The sequence below is a fragment of the Hyla sarda genome, chromosome 5 (genome assembly GCF_029499605.1).
Source record: "Hyla sarda isolate aHylSar1 chromosome 5, aHylSar1.hap1, whole genome shotgun sequence".
NCBI lineage: Eukaryota > Metazoa > Chordata > Amphibia > Anura > Hylidae > Hyla > Hyla sarda.
Genome location: NC_079193.1, coordinates 33,895,940 through 33,917,399, shown reverse-complemented (window position 1 = coordinate 33,917,399; position 21,460 = coordinate 33,895,940). Strand labels below are relative to the sequence as shown.

The 21,460-nt window shown below is 40.6% G+C and overlaps 1 protein-coding gene across 1 annotated transcript in view; it reads right to left on the bottom strand.

Moving 5' to 3' along the window:
• The window catches only part of LOC130273043 (macrophage mannose receptor 1-like), an 89,961-nt gene that overhangs the window by 54,791 nt on the left and 13,710 nt on the right, over positions 1–21,460 (bottom strand). Inside the window, exons 3-12 of the mRNA XM_056519201.1 lie at positions 19,674–19,847; positions 14,032–14,193; positions 13,195–13,308; positions 12,860–13,003; positions 9,250–9,432; positions 8,600–8,757; positions 7,346–7,459; positions 5,052–5,167; positions 1,518–1,666; positions 232–425 (exon numbers count right to left, since the gene is read on the bottom strand). Of these exons, the coding sequence (XP_056375176.1) occupies positions 232–425; positions 1,518–1,666; positions 5,052–5,167; positions 7,346–7,459; positions 8,600–8,757; positions 9,250–9,432; positions 12,860–13,003; positions 13,195–13,308; positions 14,032–14,193; positions 19,674–19,847 (1,508 nt within the window). The remainder of the gene's footprint in view (positions 1–231; positions 426–1,517; positions 1,667–5,051; positions 5,168–7,345; positions 7,460–8,599; positions 8,758–9,249; positions 9,433–12,859; positions 13,004–13,194; positions 13,309–14,031; positions 14,194–19,673; positions 19,848–21,460) is intronic.

Below are 21,460 nucleotides of genomic sequence, written 5' to 3'. Positions count from 1 at the left end.
TGCAGATTAGAGATTCAAATTTTTTCCCCAAATTTCCAATGCTCTTAAAAGCGAGTGATCTACCTACCGTAGAGGCTGGCTCATGCGTTCTGTGACTCTAACACTTCATACAGAGATACAGAATCCATAGCCAGTGGGCCGCACCCCTAAGTGGGAAGGGGTCCATTCTGACTTTTGTTTATCGACCCTATGATTTTATAGGCATGCCGCTCCACTTTATTTTCTCCTTACTTTGTAACATGAGCGGCTGGATGACTTCCAGTTGGGTGGACATGTTGGTTCTGGTGTAGTGGTAGGTAAGGGCGGTGGTGTCACTCCTTGGGCCCACTTCTTGCACACATACTTAGCACTTTCTTCACAGTTCATAACATCCCATAATCCCGCTTTCCTTCCAGTTCTCATAGCGACACAGCCCTGTTTCCTGCCTTGAAAATTCAATAACATTTTTGAAAAAGTTTGTATATGTTCCCACAGAAGTCAATTCATGAAAATCTTCTTGATTCTGCAGTGTACCATCACAGGTTAATGTGAATAGTCATCTGATCTGATGTGTGTTTAACCTGTTCTATGCTGATTTCATATCATAATGTGTCTCTTCATGCTTCTGTGGGGGACATTCCCCCGTCTGGACATGGCCTTAAAGGGGTACTCCGGTGAAAACCTTTTTTCTTTTAAATCAACTAGTGACAGAAAGTTAAACATATTTGTAAATTACTTCTATAAAAAAATCTTAATCCTTCCTGTACTTATTAGCTGCTGAATACTACAGAGGAAATTCTTTTCTTTTTGGAATGCTCTCTGATGACATCACGACCACAGTTCTCTCTGCTGACATTATTATAATAATAACGCTTTATTTATTGTTGTCCTTAGTGGGATTTGAACCCAAATCCCCAGCACTGCAAGGCAGCAGTTCTAACCACTGAGCCACCATGTTGCCCTTAGCATACATATGCTATGCATGGTTGCTAAAATGGATAGAGATGTCAGCAGAGAGCACTGTGTTCTTGATGTCATCAGTGTTCCAAAAAGAAAGGAATTTCCTCTGTAGCATTCAGCAGCTAATAAGTACTGGTAGGATTAAGATTTTTTAATAGAAGTAATTTACAAATATGTTTAACTTTCTGCCACCAGTTGCTTTAAAAGAAAAAAGGTTTTCACCGGAGTACCCCTTTAAAGGCTCAGCAATAGAATAGCCAAATTCAGTATGCTCCTATTTCCAATGCAAATAACATTGTTATACAACCCATTATATAATTTTTTGCATAAATCAGTAGTAAACGTGAATTTTCCTCACTTTTTAGTTTCCTACAGGCCTCTATCTATCCACTATAAATTTTTCTCAGCCTCCCCAAAATGCATTTGGAGTATTTACCCAGAGAGGGGGAGAAGAAGGGGATGTGGCTGCATATTTTGCTTCTGCTGTGAGAGGGGAGGAGGAGCAGTCAGGGAAATCTGTTCACAGCACAAAGTACAGGGTCTGAACAGGAAGCATGGAAACAGATTCAGTGACTTACCCGGCATGTCAGCGTTCCAGTGGGTGTACAGTACTCTTTCCCTGTTGGTCCATTTAAAGGTGTTCCTTTCCTCTAAATCGGAGAGTCCAGTCCAGAAATACTTCTCAGGTCTAAAACCTATCAGACTTGTCAAATAGGCCTGTTCAAATCTGCAAGGAACATCCAAGATAAGGTTATACAGTATTTTCATGTAGATCAGTATTTTCCGACATTGTGCCTCTAGCTGTTGCAAAACTACAACTCCCAGCCAAAGGGGGGATTCATCAAAACTTGTGCAGAGGAAAAGTTCACCAGTCGCCCATCGCAACCAATCAGATTGCTGCTTTAATTTTTACAAAGGCCACAGAAGGATAAAATAAGCCATCTTATTGGTTGCTATGGGCAACTAGCCAACTTTTCTTCTTCACAGGTTTTGATAAAGCTCCCTCATTGAGCCTAAAAAACAATGCTACATAAAAAGTGCATATTACCACACAGTGCTCAAATAATAGTAAAATACAGTTAACATGCAGAAAGTAATCTAAAGACATTGCGTTAACTTTTTACCACACAAAATGTAATTTACAGCTATGGAGTTAAGATTCATGGTGGTAGCAAACCTTGGGTACCAGTCTATCACTAGAGGTAAAGTATAGAGCAGTTGGCTCCAGCCTGTGGCTCTTTCGCTTGTGGGAATATACAGCTCCCAGCATGCCCTGATAGGCAAAGGACGTCAGCCCATGCTGATAAGTTGCTCACAAGAACTAGCGCCCCCTATAGAGGTATATGTGGTGAGGGTGTGATGAGGGCAGATGTAATTACCCTAGGGGCAGATGACATTAACTCCTTGTGTTCGTGATGCCAGGGCAGGGTTTATCCTCCACACCACCCGAAGGTATACTGCTGGATCCTTGGCTAGGCACGGGGGCAAATAATGACTCTGACGCCAAGTTACTGAACTACGGCAGCTTTACTGAGTCAGACAAGTGTAACAGTCTATACAGCTTGGCTAGGCCCATGGAGGTGACCAGTGACTTCAGAGACCACAGGGCTTGCTGGGACTTATAGTGGACGTGGACAATTTGATGCAGGGCCACGTTGACTTGAGACAGATTTGACTTGAACTGACTTCACTGAGACTGACTATGACATATTTTACCCCTTTTGTAGCTTACCAGGATTTGACTTGGATCTAGGGGGTGATGGACTTGTGGATTTGTGGCTGCGTGGTAGACTTTAGGCCTTTTAGGACACAAGACACTGTCTCCAGACTTGATCTTGCTGCACTCAGTAGAGAAGAGCATAAAAGTCTGAGAAAGCTCCACCCAGAGCTTATATGGGGGAGACTCTGGAGGGGTCCCATAGGTCACCCTGTAGGTCACATGTCACTGGTACCTTCCTTGGTTACAACACAAAGCAACATTACTTAAAGGTATAACACATTTTATGTACAATACACTGGATAACATAGGCAATATAAGGAATATACATAGGAAACAGGTGAAGGGGGGCCCGGAGTCACAGGATGAAGTCTGACGGACAGGGAAGCTGGGGTACAGGGGTGCAATTCCTGTACTGGGCCACCACATATAGTATAGAGCAGTATCTTTAGTTTTTTACAGCTCCCAGTTGCCCTACAGTCTTCCAATGGCTGGAGAGTAACACGCTGTAGCTATCCCTCTTGTAAACTTTGGCGCTATTTTGTTAGTAGTTTTACAACAAAACAATCCAATCTTAACCAAAAAATGATAGATCATATATATATATATAATTTTATTTTTTTTAAATCTTCTCAAGTGTCCTAAATACTGGTGGATACAGGATGCTATTCCCAGGCAGTACAGACATCCTTATCTTTCCAGTTCCCTCCTCTTACTCTCTTATTGCGATTTCTTATGGCTGAGTTTCCTTTAGAGCTGATAACCTCTCTTCCCTTCCTTATCTGACTGTCTTGAGGATGAGCGTCGTCAGGAAGCTTGGGGACACAGATGCAGCTTCAGCACTACTGAATGAGTGATATCCGATTGTTGTAGGAATATAATCGCTGATGACAGCAGAACAGGACGGAGGATGCAGGGCTGGGTAATCTGAGTCCTTACCACATGTCATTCACAAATATTGGGAAATATGGCTGCATGAATGAGTCAAAAGGATTTAGACTAAATTGACACTATGGACAGAATTACTAAGTGCACTTCTAAGTGAAAATGTCCAAATTGGGCCCAATTAGCCATTTTCCCACCCCAGTGTCATGTGACTTGTTAATGTTACAGGGTTTAAGGTGGAAATTGGGAGCAGGTGTCCTAAATTTGGTGTTATTGCTCTCACACATTCTAATACTGGTGACTGGAAGTTCAACATGGTACCTCATGACAAAGAACTCTCCAAGAATCTGAAAAAAAGTGTTGTTCTACATCAAGATGACCTAGGCTATAAGAAGAATGCCAAGACCCTGAAACTGAGCTGCGGCACAATGGTCAAGACCATACAGTGGTTTCACAGTGCAGATTCCACTCAGAACAGGATTTGCCATGGCCAACCAAATAAGCTGAGTGCACGTGCTCAGCGACATATCCAGAGGTTGTCTTTGGGAAATAGACACCCATTGCTGCAAAGGGTGAAAGGGTAGGTGGGGGGGAGAAGGGGTGTCAGCCTGTTAGTGCTCAGGCTATATGTGGCACACTGCATCAAATTGACCTGCATGGCTGTTGTCCCATAATGAAGACTTTTCTAAAGATGAAGCACAAGAAAATCCACAAACACTTTACTGAAGACAAGAAGACTAAGAACATGGATTTCAGGAACCAATGAGACCAAGATAAACTTATTTGGTTAAGATGGTGTCAAGTGTGTGGGGCAGTGACCAGTTGAGGAGTACAAAGACAAGTGTGTCCTGTCTACAGTCACTAAAGTCTACTGCCATAGAGTTTAGTTTAGGGTAGTTTTATTAAAAAATTTGTCCTGGTCATGTGTAGTGTTGAGCGGTATAGGCCATATTCGAATTCGCAATATTTTGCGAATATATGGATGTATATTCGTCATATATTCGCTAAATGTGCATATTCGTAATATTCGCATCTTATTTTCGCATATATGCGAAAAAGTGGCGTATGCAAAAATTAACATATACGAAAATTATCATATAAAAAATTAACATAAGCGAAAATTCGCATATGCGAAAATTAGCATATGCAAATTTCCGCATAAGCGAAAATTCGCACGCCAGTCTCACAAAGTAGTATTAGAGCCTTCTTTACACCACACAAGCAGAGAGGGCTGATCACTGTGATGTGTACTGTGAAAAAAAAAGCCAAAAAAAAAAAAAAGAATATTCGTAATTACGAATATATAGTGCTATATTCGCGAATAAAATTCGCATTGCGAATATTCGTGAACAACACTAGTCATGTGACGATCACTTAGGTCTACAGCTCTTTATATGAAATCTACACTTGGGTGATCACCAAATGATTATAATGTATATAACTATACTGTGTATAACTTATTATACAAATATTAATTGTTATTTGGATAGCTTGAAGAATATTACCATACCTGTCTTCCACAGTCATCAAGTACGCTCCCAAACTATTGCACGTGTTATTCGCTTCTGGAAATGAACCCGCTGATGTACTGATCAAGTAGCAGTAGAATCCATGTCTTTTCCATCCCTGTCAACACATACAACCTATGAGTATTCTATTTGTAGGGACATACAGTTGTGATGATGACAGTATACCGAATTTAGAAAGGTCGGCCACATCCTTGTATCCTGCTAACATGCTATCTAGAGTAAAGCACTAATCCAGTCCCAATGGTTATTCCCTATTTCATAGTCATATGTCACAATAGAGTCCATGAGCTTGGACAACCACCAGTTTCCTAAATGAAGGATCTACTCACCTCTAACATTCCTCATTACTTGAATTTTGCTCAAGTGAATAGGCAGAAAGAATATAACTGCATGGTGTGAAGACACCCTTTGTGTTCTTGACAGTAAAATGAATTGCAGGGCACCCACAGAAATCAGTGGAAGTCCATTGGATTATATAGATGACTCTGTTGAGGGAACCTGAAGCTAATGGATCAACTGCCGATTCATTTAGCCTTGTAAGGCTATGTTCACATGCTGAAATGTCGGCCCAGAAAATTTCTGTGTGAACATTCCCCCGACAGCGGAGTGCGACCAGAACATGCGCTAGGACCACTCAGAAATGAGCCATCTTATAGACTTGTCTATTCTTTCTGTGGATGCCGGAATCAGAATTTCCATGGCAGAAACATCTAGTGCGGAAATTCTGCCATGTGCAGCAGAATCCCATTGTTATCAATGGGACTCTGCAGTGCTGAGATTTTCTGTGAGGACATTCCCGCTTGCAAATATAGCCCGATAGTGCCCCTCCCGAGATTACACTCTGGATCCGCCACTGATTCCATCGTGTGAACATACCCTAAAAGGCATTCTGCATTTTTAGTGTTCAGGCCCATTCACACTACGGAATCTACACCTGAAATTCCAGGCAGAGAGTTTGTATGCAGCATGCAACGGCAGAACAAGCCGGCGCTAGGACCTATCAGAAATGCACATATCCCTTAAAGGGGTACTCCACTGGAAAACATTTTTTTTTTTTTTTAAATCAACTGGTGCCAGAAAGTTAAACAGATTTGTAAATTACTTCTATTAAAAAAAAATCTTTACCCTTCCAGTACTTTTTAGCAGCTGTATGCTACAAAGGAAATTCTGGCGAAGTGCTAAGGCGCGATAACGGACTGTCGCCCATCGGTGTAGCCCACCCGCAGGTTTACATCTCCTCCTCCCTGCTGCTGTATCTAACTTGGCAAAAAGAAATAAACGTTTTTTGCTGCACTACGTACCTGGTGTCCGAGGAGAGTGCTCCGGTGAATATCTTCTTCTGCTTGCACTATCATTTACAAATCTGTTTAACTTTCTGGCACCAGTTGTTTTTAAAAAAAAATGCTTTCCACTGAATTACCCCTTTAAGCCAAGCATTAAAGGAAAAGCATTGTTGTTAAAGGGGTATTCCACTGGAAATTTTTTTTTTTTTTTTTTAATTAACTGGTGCCAGAAAGTTAAACAGATTTGTAAATGACTTCTATATAAAAAATCATCTTTACTCTTCCAGTACTTTTTAGCAGCTGTATGCTACAGAGGATATTCTTTTCTTTTTGAATTTATTTTTTGTCTTGTCCACAGTGCTCTCTGCTGACACCCGATGCCCGTATCAGGAACTTTCCAGAGCAGGAGTAAATCCTAATAGCAAACCTATGCTGCTCTGGACAGTTCCTGACACAGATAGAGGTGTCAGCAGAGAGCACTGTGGACAAGACAAAAAAGAAGTCCAAAAAGAAAATAATTTCTTCTGTGGCATACAGCTGCTAATAAGTACTTGAAGGGTAAAGATTTTTTAATAGAAATAATTTACAAATCTGTTTAACTTTCTGGCGCTAGTTGATTTACAAAAAAATGTTTTCCACCGGAGTACTCCTTTAACCAATCACTCAGGCTCTGTGCACAGGGCAGAATTTCAGTGCGGAGTTATGCATTGGAATTCCGCACAGTAATTCTGCAGCAGAAGACTCCCATTGAAATGCGATGGGATTCTCTGCGTGTGCAGTCCTATCGCCAGCATGTGATGTCAGCTCCCGCGGTCTGCAGAATGTCGGAACAGAGGTTTTCCATGCGGATATTCTGCCATGTGAACCCGGCCTTATGTGTTTTATGTGGCGGTCAGTGGCCTATTAACTCTTATACACTATTATGTGTGTGACGTTCAATAAGGATAAAATGTGATATCTAGAAGTCTTGTTATCGCTGTTCCATACTGTACCTTATCACAACCCTGCTCCACAGGAGGAGCTTGTTCATGATCCACCGGCAGGGGTTTTCTCTTGCACAGATATGGGAACTTCTTCTCACACATCTTGTCTGCCCAGTGTCCATCCTGTATAACAAGGACAATTCATTGTAAACCCCAAAGTGATGGATTTGTGGCCTTTTTTTTCTTGTATTATGCAAAGATCATCCATAATTTGAGCTGAGAACGGTGCCGCGGTGTACAGGATTATGATTTTGGTAGGCAGATAGAGACATGCATGTTCTGATACACATTTAAGTGCTACCTGTCACCATCAATGAAATGAAATATATTGTAGATTAGTCTATTTTAATTACTTTTCTAATATATTTGTTGTTGTAACTTTATGTGTTAAATTAACCCCTAACAGCTTGGCCACCAGGGGTCCTCCTCCTGGGCCTGCCTGCAGTTCAGCTTGCAGATTGTCTCTGTGGCAGCCTGGCAGAGACATAAGTCAGGAAATGCAGGCGGGACCTCAGCTCAACACAGTATATAGAGTGTATAGAGCTGAATATGTCAGCTTCCTTTTGAAACTGCTGTGCAGAGCTGACACACTGTAGAGTTCAGTGCACAAAACTGAGGGGTGTGTGTGGCCCAATCACAGCCCATCTTACACTGAACTGCTCGGCTGTGTGAAGCAGAGTGAGAGAGAAGCTTCTCCCCTGTATGTCTTCAGATGATGTCACGCCTGCTGGGGAACGCCCCTTTTCAGTCTGTGGAGCTGACTGAGACTGAACAGAACATACAGAGCAATTTCAAGCTAGAAAACTAAAAAATAATAAAAATAAAGGTTGGGGCGTGGTTTATCATGATGGGGGGGGAGTGAACTGGGAGGATTATAAAATGTATTAAGATCATGACAGGGACTTTTTAAGGGAGCAGTGGGAGGCCATGTTCCAGGTACAGTCATACTTCAGAATTCAGACATGATCAACACTTTCTACCACCAGACATGGGGTGAGTGTCCTAATTTTACTTATGTGAAAACAGAAGCAGGGTTTTGGAGCTTTGGGTGAGACAAAGAGTTCAAATATTAGTTATTCTAGGCTTGGTCTTACATCTTTTTAGGTTTCAAGCTTCAAACCTTTCTCAAATAATGAGATAATTCGCTTTTATAGGGTAGATACTTTGTTGCCAACTGCATCTTACGTAATGGTTTATGGATTATGCTTCATGTTTCTACATTAAATGCAGATTCTTATGACCCCAAGATCCACAATGTCATACCTTAGTGGATAACGCCACACAATCCTCTTGCTTGTTGGTCAGGTGAGATGGTTCTCCTCTCTGCCATGTCGTATACGTCACTGGAGATCCATCGCTCCATTCAAAAAATAGTTGAGTCTTCAAGTCATTCAACCCAAGCCAAACAAACTCTGTATCTCCTAGAGAGAAAATAAAAAAAAAGTATTAAAGGGGTACTCTGGTGGAATTTTTTAAAACAGATTTGTAAATTACTTCCATATAAAAAAATCTTAATCCTTCCAGTACTTATCAGCTGCTGTATGCTCCAGAGGAAGTTCTTTTCTTTTTGAATTTCTTTTCTGTTGGACCACAGTGTTCTCTGCTGACATCTCTGTCTATGTCAGGAACTGTCCAGGAGAGTAGGAGAGGTTTGCTATGAGGATTTGCTCCTGCTCTGAACAGTTCCTGACATGGACAGAGGTGTCAGCAGAGAGCATTGTGATCAGACTGGAAAGAAATTACAAAAGAAAAGAACTTCCTCTGAAGCAAACAGCAGCTGATAAGTACTGGAATGATTAAGATTTTTAATATAGAAGTAATTTACAAATCTGTTTAACTTTCTGGCACCAGTTGACATTTGTGTCATTCTAAATAAAGTCAATAATATGTGCATTAATATAACATCTACCTACCAAACTCAAACTGGGAGGTAATAAAGCTTGATTCTTCAATATTGTGCAAACTTGCGAGATCCCCCTCTTCTTTCCTGCAAGCTAACACGGCATCCTTCCACATCATAGTTTCCTTCAGCAAAGTATAGCAGTATCCATTATAGGGTATCCAGGATGCCGGGCAAGTGATTGCGTCATTAACCCCTGTAACAAGATATCAAACCATGTATGACCACTACATACTTACAGTGATACATTAAGCAGACAATGTCAGTAGTTTATCCAGGGGTTATCTGGTAACAAATTTATGGAGCACTTCCTTTTCTGTGTAACCTAATGGCCTTATTGGTATATATAGACTTGCTGTTGACTTTTACAGTGGGTTCTTATCTAAGAAATGTACAGATATTATATCACTTAAAGGGGTACTCCGGTGGAAAACTTTTTCTTTTTAATCAACTGGTGCCAGAAAGTTAAACAGATTTGTAAATTACTTTTATTAAAAAATCTTAAACCTTTCAGTACTTATTAGCTGCTGAATACTAGAGAGGAAATTCTTTTCTTTTTGGAACCCAGAGCTCTTTGCTGACATTACGAGCACAGACACCTCTGTCCATTTTAAGAACTGTCCAGTGTAGGAGAAAATCCCCATAGAAAACATATGTTGCTCGGGACAGTTCCTAAAATGGACAGAGATGTCAGCAGAGAGCACTGTGGTCATGATGTCAGCAGAGAGCTCTGTGTTCCAAAAAGAAAATAATTTCCTCTGTAGTATTCAGCAGCTAATAAGTACTGGAAAGATTAAGATTTTTTAATAGAAGTAATGTACAAGTCTGTTTAACTTTCTGATACCAGTTGATAAAATAAATAAATAAATAAATAAATAAAATAAAAAAGTTTTCCACTGGAGTACCCCTTTAAGATCCTGGTTCTATGGACTTGACCTCTGACTTGTTACTTGTCTACCCTGATGCTTCCTCTGTCTTCGGGTTTCTCATTCCTGCTTGCTGCCTTTATGTCTACTCTCAGTCCCATATCACAACAAATGCCCCACAGGGGGTACCAGGGTCATAATATATTCACAACTATTTTAGGGGAAACCCCCTAAGGGGAACCCTTAAACTAAGTACCTCCTAAAATGTAACTTTTATTTGTCCTATTAAAATATTAAAGTATATAATATAAATAGTAAATGTGTGATTTTGCCTTATGGTGTGATCTACACAACTAATTATTTAAAATCCCAGCCTCAGACCAGCTCCCATTGTAATATTATAAGCAGTAACTTCAATTAATAGCAGAATGATTGCACAGCGATCATCATCTTTTGATAAGATGATCTGTTTTAGGGAGCTGTTAGTGGCTGCTAATTAAAAACTCCGAGCATTAGCCAGCGCCTCCAACGTTTCACTGGCACCCCTGCTTCGTCAGGAAGGACTGGTGGCTACTCTCAGTCCAAACAATACAAGCTTTTCCGGCTCTATATAGGGGTGTAAATGTAAAGTCAGCATAACCTTTAAGACCTCTTTCACACTATACATTCTTCCATTTTTTAAAGATCCGTTATATGTTCCGTTATGAAAACCCTGAAAATCGTTCGTTAAACGGCGTTACAAAATCCCATTATAGTCTATGGGATTTTTACATTATCCGTTTTAACCCGTCATAGCCCGTTAATAATAATGGACGTTATTTTGTGACGGGAGAAAGAACGGAAGAAATAGTGCATGCACATCACAAAATAAGGTCTGTGACGGGTTAAAACGGATAATGTAAAAATCCCATAGACTACAATGGGATTTTGTAACGGCCATTTCACGGCCAATTTTCAGGGTTTTCATAACAGAACATATAACGGATCTTAAAAACGGAAGAATGTATAGTGTGAAAGGGGCCTTAGAGCCTTCATCTGGTCTAGTCAGTTACATTAGATTACAGAAACAAGTAGGTCCGCAGTGGCTAACGGAACATGAGAATGCCTCAGGGGATTTCCTTTTAAGCCTCCTACCTTGCCCGCTATCTATTCTGCCCTGGTCTCTTGCCCTTGCAGTTGAGACATTTTCCCTAAAAAGATGGTGTCCAACTTGGGACGTTTCTCCACCACAGTCATAAAAAAAAAAAAATTCACAGTAAAAAAAACACAACATAGAACCTAGTGTTGAAGTTGGGATAGAGAATGAGATGCAATAGGTTTTTCTAGTCTACTAACATTTTTGCAAATAATATATACTATATATATATATACACATAGTTTATGCTATTTTACCATCTTTTTATTATAATCCTATTCCATATAGATAATTTCCCAGCAATGTCTTTCTTCTTAGGCATAGAGTGAAAGGTGACACCAGTATAAAGATAACATTGGATCCATCACCATTAAACGGGTATTCCAGGAAAAACTTTTTTTCTTTTTTATATCAACTGGCTCCAGAAAGTTAAACAGATTTGTAAATTACTTCTATTAAAAAATCTTAATCATTACAATAATTATCAGCTGCTGAAGTTGAGTTGTTGTTTTCTGTCTGGCAACAGTGCTCTCTGCTGACATCTCTGCTTGTCTCGGGAACTGCACAGAGTAGAAGAGGTTTGCCATGGGGATTTGCTTCTACTCTGGACAGTTCCCGAGACACGTGTCATCAGAGAGCAATTAGACAGAAAAGAACAACTCAACTTCAGCAGCTCATAAGTACTGAAAGGATGAAGATTTTTTAATAGAAGTAATATACAAATATCTGTTTAACTTTCTGGAGCCAGTTGATATATATATATATATATATATATATGTTTTTTCCTGGATAACCCCTTTAACAGCAGAGCTCAGCATCGCCGCTCCCTGTGAAATGATCTCTAAAATGGTCACAGATAACATTTCTAATTCATCTGAATAGGACAGGTCCTGTCTATTCTTCCCTATGCCCATGGGTCCTGCATGAAGATATCAATAAATAAAGGCCAGATGGCGGCCCCATAACAATGTACAGAAAAAAAAAATATATATATATCAAAAATTACAATCAGAATATAGAAACACATTAGAAAAAAGATTTTTCAGTATCCGTCTCCAATTAGGAAAAAAAATGTAGGTGATACATTTGCTTTATTAGTAGGCTAAGAAAGACCTGTGCAGGAGATTTATTAAAACCTGTCCAGAGGAAAAGTTGCTGAGTCTCCCATAGAAACCAATCAGATCGCTTCTTTAATTTTTAAGAAGACTTTTCAAAAATGAACAAATCAATCTGTTGGTTTCTATGGGCAACTCAGCAACTTTCCTCCGGACAGGTCTTGATAAATCTCCCCCTATGACCTTACAGGGGAACTCTGTTTCTAGACATCTAGACATAGGGGATACGGTAAGATGTCTGATCGTGGGGTCCGGCTGCTGGGACCCCCCGCGATCTCCATGCAGATGCCTGGCGTTCTGAACATTACCCTTTTAACTTTCCCAGAAATTATTGGCGGATTGTGTTATATACCGGAAATATGCTTTATAGGTATGCACACGTGTGTATTTTTGCTGCAGATTTTGCTGCCCCATTCAAGCTGCAATTCTTTCTGTGTATAGAAAAAGAGCAGACCCTGTTTTTCTAATCGTAGGCAGCCCCATAACAATGTAGAAGTTTTTTCCTACCTGAAGGTGGAACATAAGAAGCGGAGCTGTTGCCTTTTTTACAGATATACCCCAGTTTTTGGGAGCACTCCCTGCTTTCCCATTTACCACTCTTTCCAGGGTTTAGTGACACACAGTTTATTCCAGGTTCTGTTGATGGATTTCCTATAGAAAAGACAAAATGTTTGCATCATAAGAACATTATTTGGAGAATATCCATCTCCATGAATCTGACGCTCCCATCATGCATTGTAATAAATTACATTTTACCTATTGATTGAATGAAGGATAAATAAGTAAATAAGATAAATAGTTCTATATAGATTACTATTCAATATATGAACTTCAATATTCACCTGGAACCCAGTTGAGATATCTAAAAGGACCTCCACCTTCCCATCGCCATCCGGCATTGAAGTCCAGACTATTCAGTCCCATCCATAGGACTGCAGTAAGGGAATTTGTTAACCCTATAAAATTAAATAAAATTAATTAACATAATCAATTCACTTATTCACTATATAGCTCTGAAAGTAGAGATGGGTCATTGTTTGTTAGTAACCATACATGTAGGTATCAATGTAAAATGTACCCTTTACCCACCCTACATATAGTAGAGGGCACCATTGGTCCAAAGACTCCTAGACTGTTATGACATGTGATATGCTATCTGGCCCCTAGATGATAAGTAAATAATTAACAGAGTAGTCCAGTGGTGAAAAACTTATCCGCTATCCTAAGGATAGGGAATACATTTGAGATCGCAGGGGCCCCCTGCGATCTCTCTGTACGGGGGCCAGGCTCTCCGGCCAGATAGTGGGTGTCGACCCCCGCACAAAGCGGCGGCCGACACGCCCCCTCAATACATCTCTATGGCAGAGCCGGAGATTGCCGAAGGGCTGTCGGGGCTCCGTACAGGAGATCGCAGGGGGCCCCAGCGGTCGGACCCTCGCGATCTCAAACTTATCCCCTATCCTTAGGATAGGGGATAAGTTGTTCACCACTGGGTCACCACTGGACTACTCCTTTAAGTTCTGTATGTAAAGTCACTAGATCTTCTATATGCAGATATGGGAATACTTAGAAACTATTTTGACAGATCTCCCATACCATTCCTCATAAATGTAATTGTGTCTCCAATTGTGTAGATCTTTGATGTGTCTTTACTAATTGGCCTTTAATTTGGTTCTTACCTGAGATGAATGATTGTTCATGTAGCTCGGTTACACTCAGCAGTTCTGCATTTTGTTGCTGGCAGCTCCTCCTGGCTTGGTACCACGTAAGGGCTGAATTGGCGTTAATTTGATAGTTGACCCCAGTAACAGAATCTGTAGTCCACATGTTTTCAGCTGTGGCTGAGAAGAAAATATTGAATGTTTTATAGCAGCTTTTTTTTTTAGTCTTTCTGTCCTTTTAGAAGTTGCCATGGCCATTATGCTCCATCCCGTTCTGGGTCCGTTTTGCTCTTGTTTTAGTGCTGAACGGACCCAGATTTGGTCAATGCACAACTGACACCGTTGGGTACCGATGGATCCCATTGACTTGAATAGGGTCCGTCATGGATCCGAAATTTTATTGAAGTTGAGAAGAGAAAGCACCGCGGCAGTGTGAACGAGCCCTATTTCCTTCCACAATCTGAAACTATTCTACCTGGTGCCGGTTATATTGCTACGTTCTATGGGTAATGGTAGCTTGGAAGGCTATGATGAGACCTAGATTTGTCATGAGGCACAATAGGCCTGTTTCCTTTAGTGGCAGGAATGGATTACCAGACTATAGAAGCAGACCAAGTGATGGGACATTTGGAGAGAGGAAGCCCAGACCAAATAGGCTCCATCTCTTATTATAATGGGTGATAATGTGCTGTATGGTAAATGACTCCAGTTTTACCCTAATTTGTTATGGTTTTGTGATGTGATTATAAGATGCTTGAGTGGTTACCGCAACATGTGAACCTGGTCCCTAAAGGGGTTTATCAGCTAAAAATATCGATCACATATCCCCAGAATAAGGGATATGTATCTGATCGCATGGAATCTGACTGCTAGGACCCCCCACGTTCTCCAGAATGGGACTCCAGCTCTCAGCCCGCACGTGCTACATTCATTTATAAGGGAGCATGGAAGGTTCCCTAGTACAGCACTCAGGCCCCATTCTGGAAATCGTGTGAGATCCCAGTGGTTGGACCCCCCCATGATCATATACTTATCCCTTATCCTGTGGACAGGGGAGGAGTTATTTTTTCACTGGAAAACCTTTAAACTATAAACAAAAAATTTGATGAATGAAAAAAATCATTTTGAGTTGCATAGGGATGTGTCATTATACCCTCTACAAAGCTTCACAAGCCTTTATCTTACTACTGCAAAATACAATAAAAACTTTAGCAAAAAATGAAGCGATACAAAAAACAAAGTGCAGTTTTATTACTGCTGTCAAAGGCTGTTTTACAACTGAAGCCCCAGAGAACGGAGCAAGGGCCACTTATCGGATGGTTCTCCGTGAAAGAGGAAGAAACCACAATGACATTCTGACACGTGAAAGGATTTCTTTTTTGTCGACTATTGTTTACTTTGACCCTTTTTCTAGGATACAATCTGGACAGCTATGTAAGCATGCAGGGGAACAGGAAAAAGGAAGCCACTCACTTTCTAACTGGACCCTAAGGTCACTTCCCCTCCTTCAATATAAAAAAAACAGCCTCTAACAAGGTATCATACAGAATCTCTGGGCAGAAAAAGCTCATTGCTAGATTTTAACTTCTTTGTAACTTTGTACAGAAATGAAGCAACAAAATAAAAATGGAAAAATGCATGACAAGATTAGTTATCGGGACTCCTTAATTTACATTGATATTTTACTTATTCTTCCCATTAATGACCAAAAACATTTAAAGACCATCTGTCTCCTAAACTGACCCCGGTAATGTAACCCCATCACCACATACTCCTTACTGTGCAATGCTGCACCGTACATGTGGCAGAACTTCCATGGTGGAAAAAATGAACATGTTGATTCCATCGGTAAAATCCGCTTGAACATTCATTACAGTCCGAGACTGATTAAGTCGGCACCTGCCTCATACGGAATGTCTTTCTGTAACTTTCAACCATTCCACCATGTGACATAGTAACATCATTTGTAAGGTTGAACAAAAAGACAAGAGTTCATCAACCTAAAACCCTACTGTGTTGGTCCAGAGGAAGGCAAAAAAAAAAGAAAAACCCATGAGGCTGATGCCAATTGCCCCATGAAAGAGGAAACATCTTTTTTTCAAAGTTCTATCCACATAAATCTCGTATTCATAACCTGTAATATTATATTTTTCCAGAAATCCTCCAGGCCCCCCTGAACTCATTTATTGAGTCAGACATCACAACATAATGTGACAGAGAGTTCCATAGTCTCACTGCTCTTACAGTAAAGAATCTGTGTCTATGATGATGGCGAAACCTTCTGTCCCCTAGATGTAAAGGATGTCCCCTAGTCATGGTTACCGGCCTAGGTATAAAAAGATCACAAGAAAGATCTCTGTACTGTCCATTCATATATTTGTACATTGTGATCAGATGGCCCCTAAGATGTCTTTTCTCCGGACTAAACAACCCCAAGCTTTATAGACTGTCTTGGTCTTGTAATCCTCCAATATGATTCATTATATTTATTGCCCTCCTCTGCACCCTCTCCAGTTCTGTTATGTCCTTTTTATATACAGGACACATTACTTCATATGTGATCTGACTAATGATTTATACAGAGGTAAAACTATGTCCTTGTCCCAAGCCTCTATGATACATCCCATGACTTTGTTAGCCTTGGCAGCTGCTACCTGGCACTGATCACTAAAGTAGAGTTTACTGTCCACCAGTACCCCCAAGTCCTTTTCTGTAGAAGTTTTACCTAATGTCTTATTATTTAGCACATAATTGTACATTTTGTTTTTACAGCCCTAGTGCATAACCTTACATTTATCCCCATTAAACATAATTTGCCATGTCTGTGCCGAAGCCTCCAGCTTCCCCAGATCCCTCTGTAATATTATATTATGCTCCTCTGTGGTGATCACCTTACCCAATTTAGTGTCATCTGCAAATAAAGGTATTGAAAAGAAATGGAGCCAGTACTGCCCGCTGTGGTCCCCACTAGTAACTGTCACCCAACCAGAGTAAGTTCCATTGATCCCCCCCCCCCTCTGCTTCCTATCACTGAGCCAGTTACTAATCCATTTACATATGTCCTCCCCTAGTCCTAGTTTTCTCATTTTATGTACTAACCTTTAGCACAGTATCAAACGCTTTAGAAAAGTCCAGATATATAACATCCACCGCTTCACCCCAATCCAATCAATAACTATCCTCACATCAGATTACTCAGGACCGATCCCGCATAAACTCATATTGTTGCTGTGTCAGAAGGTTATATTGATTAAGATATTCCAGAATAGCATGTCTCAGAAAACCCTCAAAAATCTTACCCACAACAGATGTTAAACGGGTATTCCAAGAAAAACTTTTTTTTGTATCAACTGGCTCCAGAAAGTTAAACAGATTTTTTAATTACTTCTATCAAAAAAATCTTAATCCTTTCAATAATTATCTGCTGCTGAAGTTGAGTTGTTGTTTTCTGTCTGGCAACAGTGCTCTCTGCTGACATCTCTGCTTGTCTCAGGAACTGCACTGAGTAGAATAGGTTTGCTATGGGGATTTGTTTCTAAACTGGGCGGTTCCCGAGACAGGTGTCATCAAAGAGAACTTAGACAGAAAAGAACAACTCAACTTCAGAAGCTCATAAGTACTAAAAGGATGAAGATTTTTTAATAGAAATAATTTACAAATCTGTTTAACTTTATGGAGCCAGTTGATAGATAAAAAAAAAGTTTTTTCCTGGAATACCCCTTTAAACTTACAGGCCTATAGTTCCCTGGGTCCATTTTGACCACATTTTGAATATTGGTTTGAATGTGCCCTTACAGCCAGTAGCATTGCACAGAGTATTCGGCAGCCAGGAAGGTAGAGATAATGGGGAGCCCTCTGACCTTCTCTAAATGGAGGAGACTTGTGCAGTATGAATCCAGCATAAGAAAGATTCTTCTAAAACTGCTTCTATAGAAAATAACTGCGATAATACATACTGCGCCACAATTACGGTTGTCGATGTTACTTCTTTACGGTAGGGTCACACTGAGCGGATACGCAGTGTATTTGATGATGCGAGAAATCTGTTGAGCAGCGGAAAATATGCTGTGTATGCGCTAGGAGCAGATACAGGGCTTTCCTTGCTGCATCCCTGTGTCTGCAATAAGGTTCGAAGGCCAGCCTTGTGCACCGGCATAACTGTGACGCACGGTCGGCTCCCGGTATCCGCTCAGTGTGACCCTACCCTTAAAGTCAATGGGTAAAACTCTACAAAACATCAGGGTCAGGAGATTTCTAAAATCCTATTTAATAACACTATGTGACATCTCTCCCAGGTGATCTAATAACAATAATCATATAAAGAATAATAATATAATAATAATGAAATGTAATAATATTCATAATAATGAAAAAGTAATAATAATAATAGTAAATGTGCGTAGTTCAGTTCTACAATAATGGGATCTGACATAAACGCCATTTGAGATGGGGAACTGACATGTAGGAAACCTGGAAATACAACGATCTGAAGGTCTTGTTGACAGAAACATTATCAGAGGTGAATGACCAAAGCAGATGTTTGATGTTCTGCTGGTAATGTGCATTGTCCGAGCCTAAAATAACAAATGTATCGCTGGGCAAGTGCTAATTCCCCCCCCCCCCCCCCCCCCCTCCGCCGACAAAAACAAAGGAAACATATATTGTTATAGTTTCGAGTAAAATACCACTGACATGTGACGATGCAAAACTGTTGTTATGGCTGTAGGCCAAGATTTTTACCATTCTCTCCTATCTGGTCGTATATTCTTCCAGTATGAACCATAAATAGTGGAGGTGGAGAGTAATGAGGGGGGGGGGGGGGTCATGAGATGTCAGGTCTAAAAATTCACCCAAACTAAGCAAAATTGTTCAAATCAAATGGAAAATGTATGAAGTGCAAGGGTTGGCCTTAGATTGGATGATGCCCTGTGCAGGACCTTGTATATTGGCAATGCCTCTCCATATGGTGAACCATGTAACACTCAAATAATACAATGATAAAGTATATAATTAACCAATAATACACTGCTCAAATAATATGAGTACTGCTCATTATTAAATCTGACACTGTCCCGTACTGTGTGGCCATACACTCACATCAGGTAAAAAAAAATTGCTGCAGAAGCATATATCATTATCTTTTCTTCCCTAAGTTCTGAAATTATAAAAAAATATATATTTGTTTGTGGGTAAGGAATCCTCTCCCTTTCCTCTTACTATTTTGTGGTTGAGCAGTTGCTCAGTAATACAATTCCCAGAATGTATAACTTTCCTTCAGCCTTCCACCCTGCCCTGCCCCCTCCCACATCACTCCTGCCAGTTCTTTGACCAGAGCTGCTGCAGAACATTTCAGTACACAGTAGTCTATTGCTCTGCAGTCAGTAAATCTGCAGCATCTGCTGTATTCATTCCCTGTCCGCTCCTCTGCCTGTGGCATTGCTCAGGACAAGGCAGCATTCTGTAACCACACTTCATTCTCCTCTAAATGTCCCAACAAAATGTCCCAACAAAAGAGGTGATGACAGTACTAAGGAGGTGGAACTACAGCTCAGAGATTCCCCATTTATTATGAAACAAGAATTTATAAATATTCTGGGGAAAAGTTACAAAGCATCAAGGCATTTAAACCTGGCCTAACAATAAATCAGTAGATGACTTACATGTAGACGGACAAAATCCATACAATTTCTCCTTTTCATATTCCACAGTTGCAGAGCACCAAAGTTTTCCATCTGATCGTCCAGCAGTTGTGCAGTCTGCGTACCATTTGTTTTCAAACTTGAAGGGGAACACACAGGGCTGCCCATTGGCATTTCCTTGCAAAGTGTATATCTCTGTGGAAAAGCAAAATGAAGCATTCTTCATGTGAAGGATCATAGGGAAAGTTATGAAATGCATACATATTAACAAATATTAGACTCTATGGAGAAAAAGTACAAGTGTACATATAGAAACATAGAATATGTCGGCAGATAACAACCACTTGGCCCATCTAGTCTGCCCAAAATTCTGAATACTATGAATAGTTCCTGGCCCTATCTTATATGAAGGATAGTCTTATACCTATCCCTCTCATATATGAAGGATATCCTTATACCTATCTCTATCTTATATGAAGGATAGGCTTATACCTGTCCCATGTATGCTTAAACTCCTTCACTGTTTTTGCAGCTGCCATTTCTTCAGGAAGACTATTCCTTGCATCCACTACTCTCTCAGTAAAGTAATACTTCCTGATATTACTGCAGAGACCTTTCCCCTCTGATATAAAATTATGTCCTCTTGTGGTGGTTTTTCTCCTATATAAATCTCCTTTCCTCCTTTACCGTGTTGATTCCCTTTTTGTATATAAAAGTTTCTATCATATCCCTCTGTCTCATCTTTATTCTATACACAATAAGATCCTTTATCCTTAAGTTTTATCCTGCAACCCATGTAGTAGTGTAGTATCTTCTCCAATGTATCTATATCATTCTGGAGATCTCCAGTACTGCACACAATACTCCAAGTGAGGTCTCACCTGATATGAGCACTTCCCTCTCTACTGCTAAGACATACATTCCCAGTCAGTTTCCAGAACTCTTAATTGGAGTGAAACACTTATTTTGAGGGAAAACCACCTGGCATAAGAGCTGCTTTGCAAAACCTTTCTTCACAGTTTTTCCAGTGGACGATCAATGGCCTATAAGTCTCCACACATCTTAATTACTCTCTCCCTCAGAAGAAACATTACCCATTTAGTTCTATCTCATAGTAATGGTTTATAGCCATGTGAAAGAATAAGCAGCAGCAGCACTCCTGGCCTCCAGGTTGTGCAAGGAACTGCCGCTAACCCCATTCACTCCTAGCCATATGCCATCAGTTTATAAAATTAGAATACCCCTTTAAATGCGCACTCTCAGATCCAAACACTTTTATGTGTTGTTGCTGAAGAAAATGAAAGACCTTTTGTAATCTGGTTGTTAAGATTTTTAAGTAAACGCTCTGCTCCTGAAAATCCTACCACTAGGGGCCCTCATACTTACTGGGACACTAACCAGTCCTGCAGCAGCTTCAGGTTTGTCCATGAGTCATAGACAAGATTGCGTGAGCAGACACACCAATCACCTCCCACCACCACAAGGGAGGGACACGCCCCCTCCCACCACACACCAATCACCTCCCACCACCACAAGGGAGGGAAACATCCCCTTCCACCACACACCAATCACCTCCCACCACAAGGGAGGGACACGCCCCCACCCACCACACACCAATCCCCTCCTACCACCACAAGGGAGGGAAATATCCCCTTCTACCACAAACCAATCACCTCCCACCACAAGGGAGGGACACGCCCCCTCCCACCACACACCAATTACCTCCCACCACCACAAGGGAGGGACACGCCCCCTTCCCCTGGGAGGATTTTACACTGTGAGCTATTGAAAAGAGAGATTTTTTATAA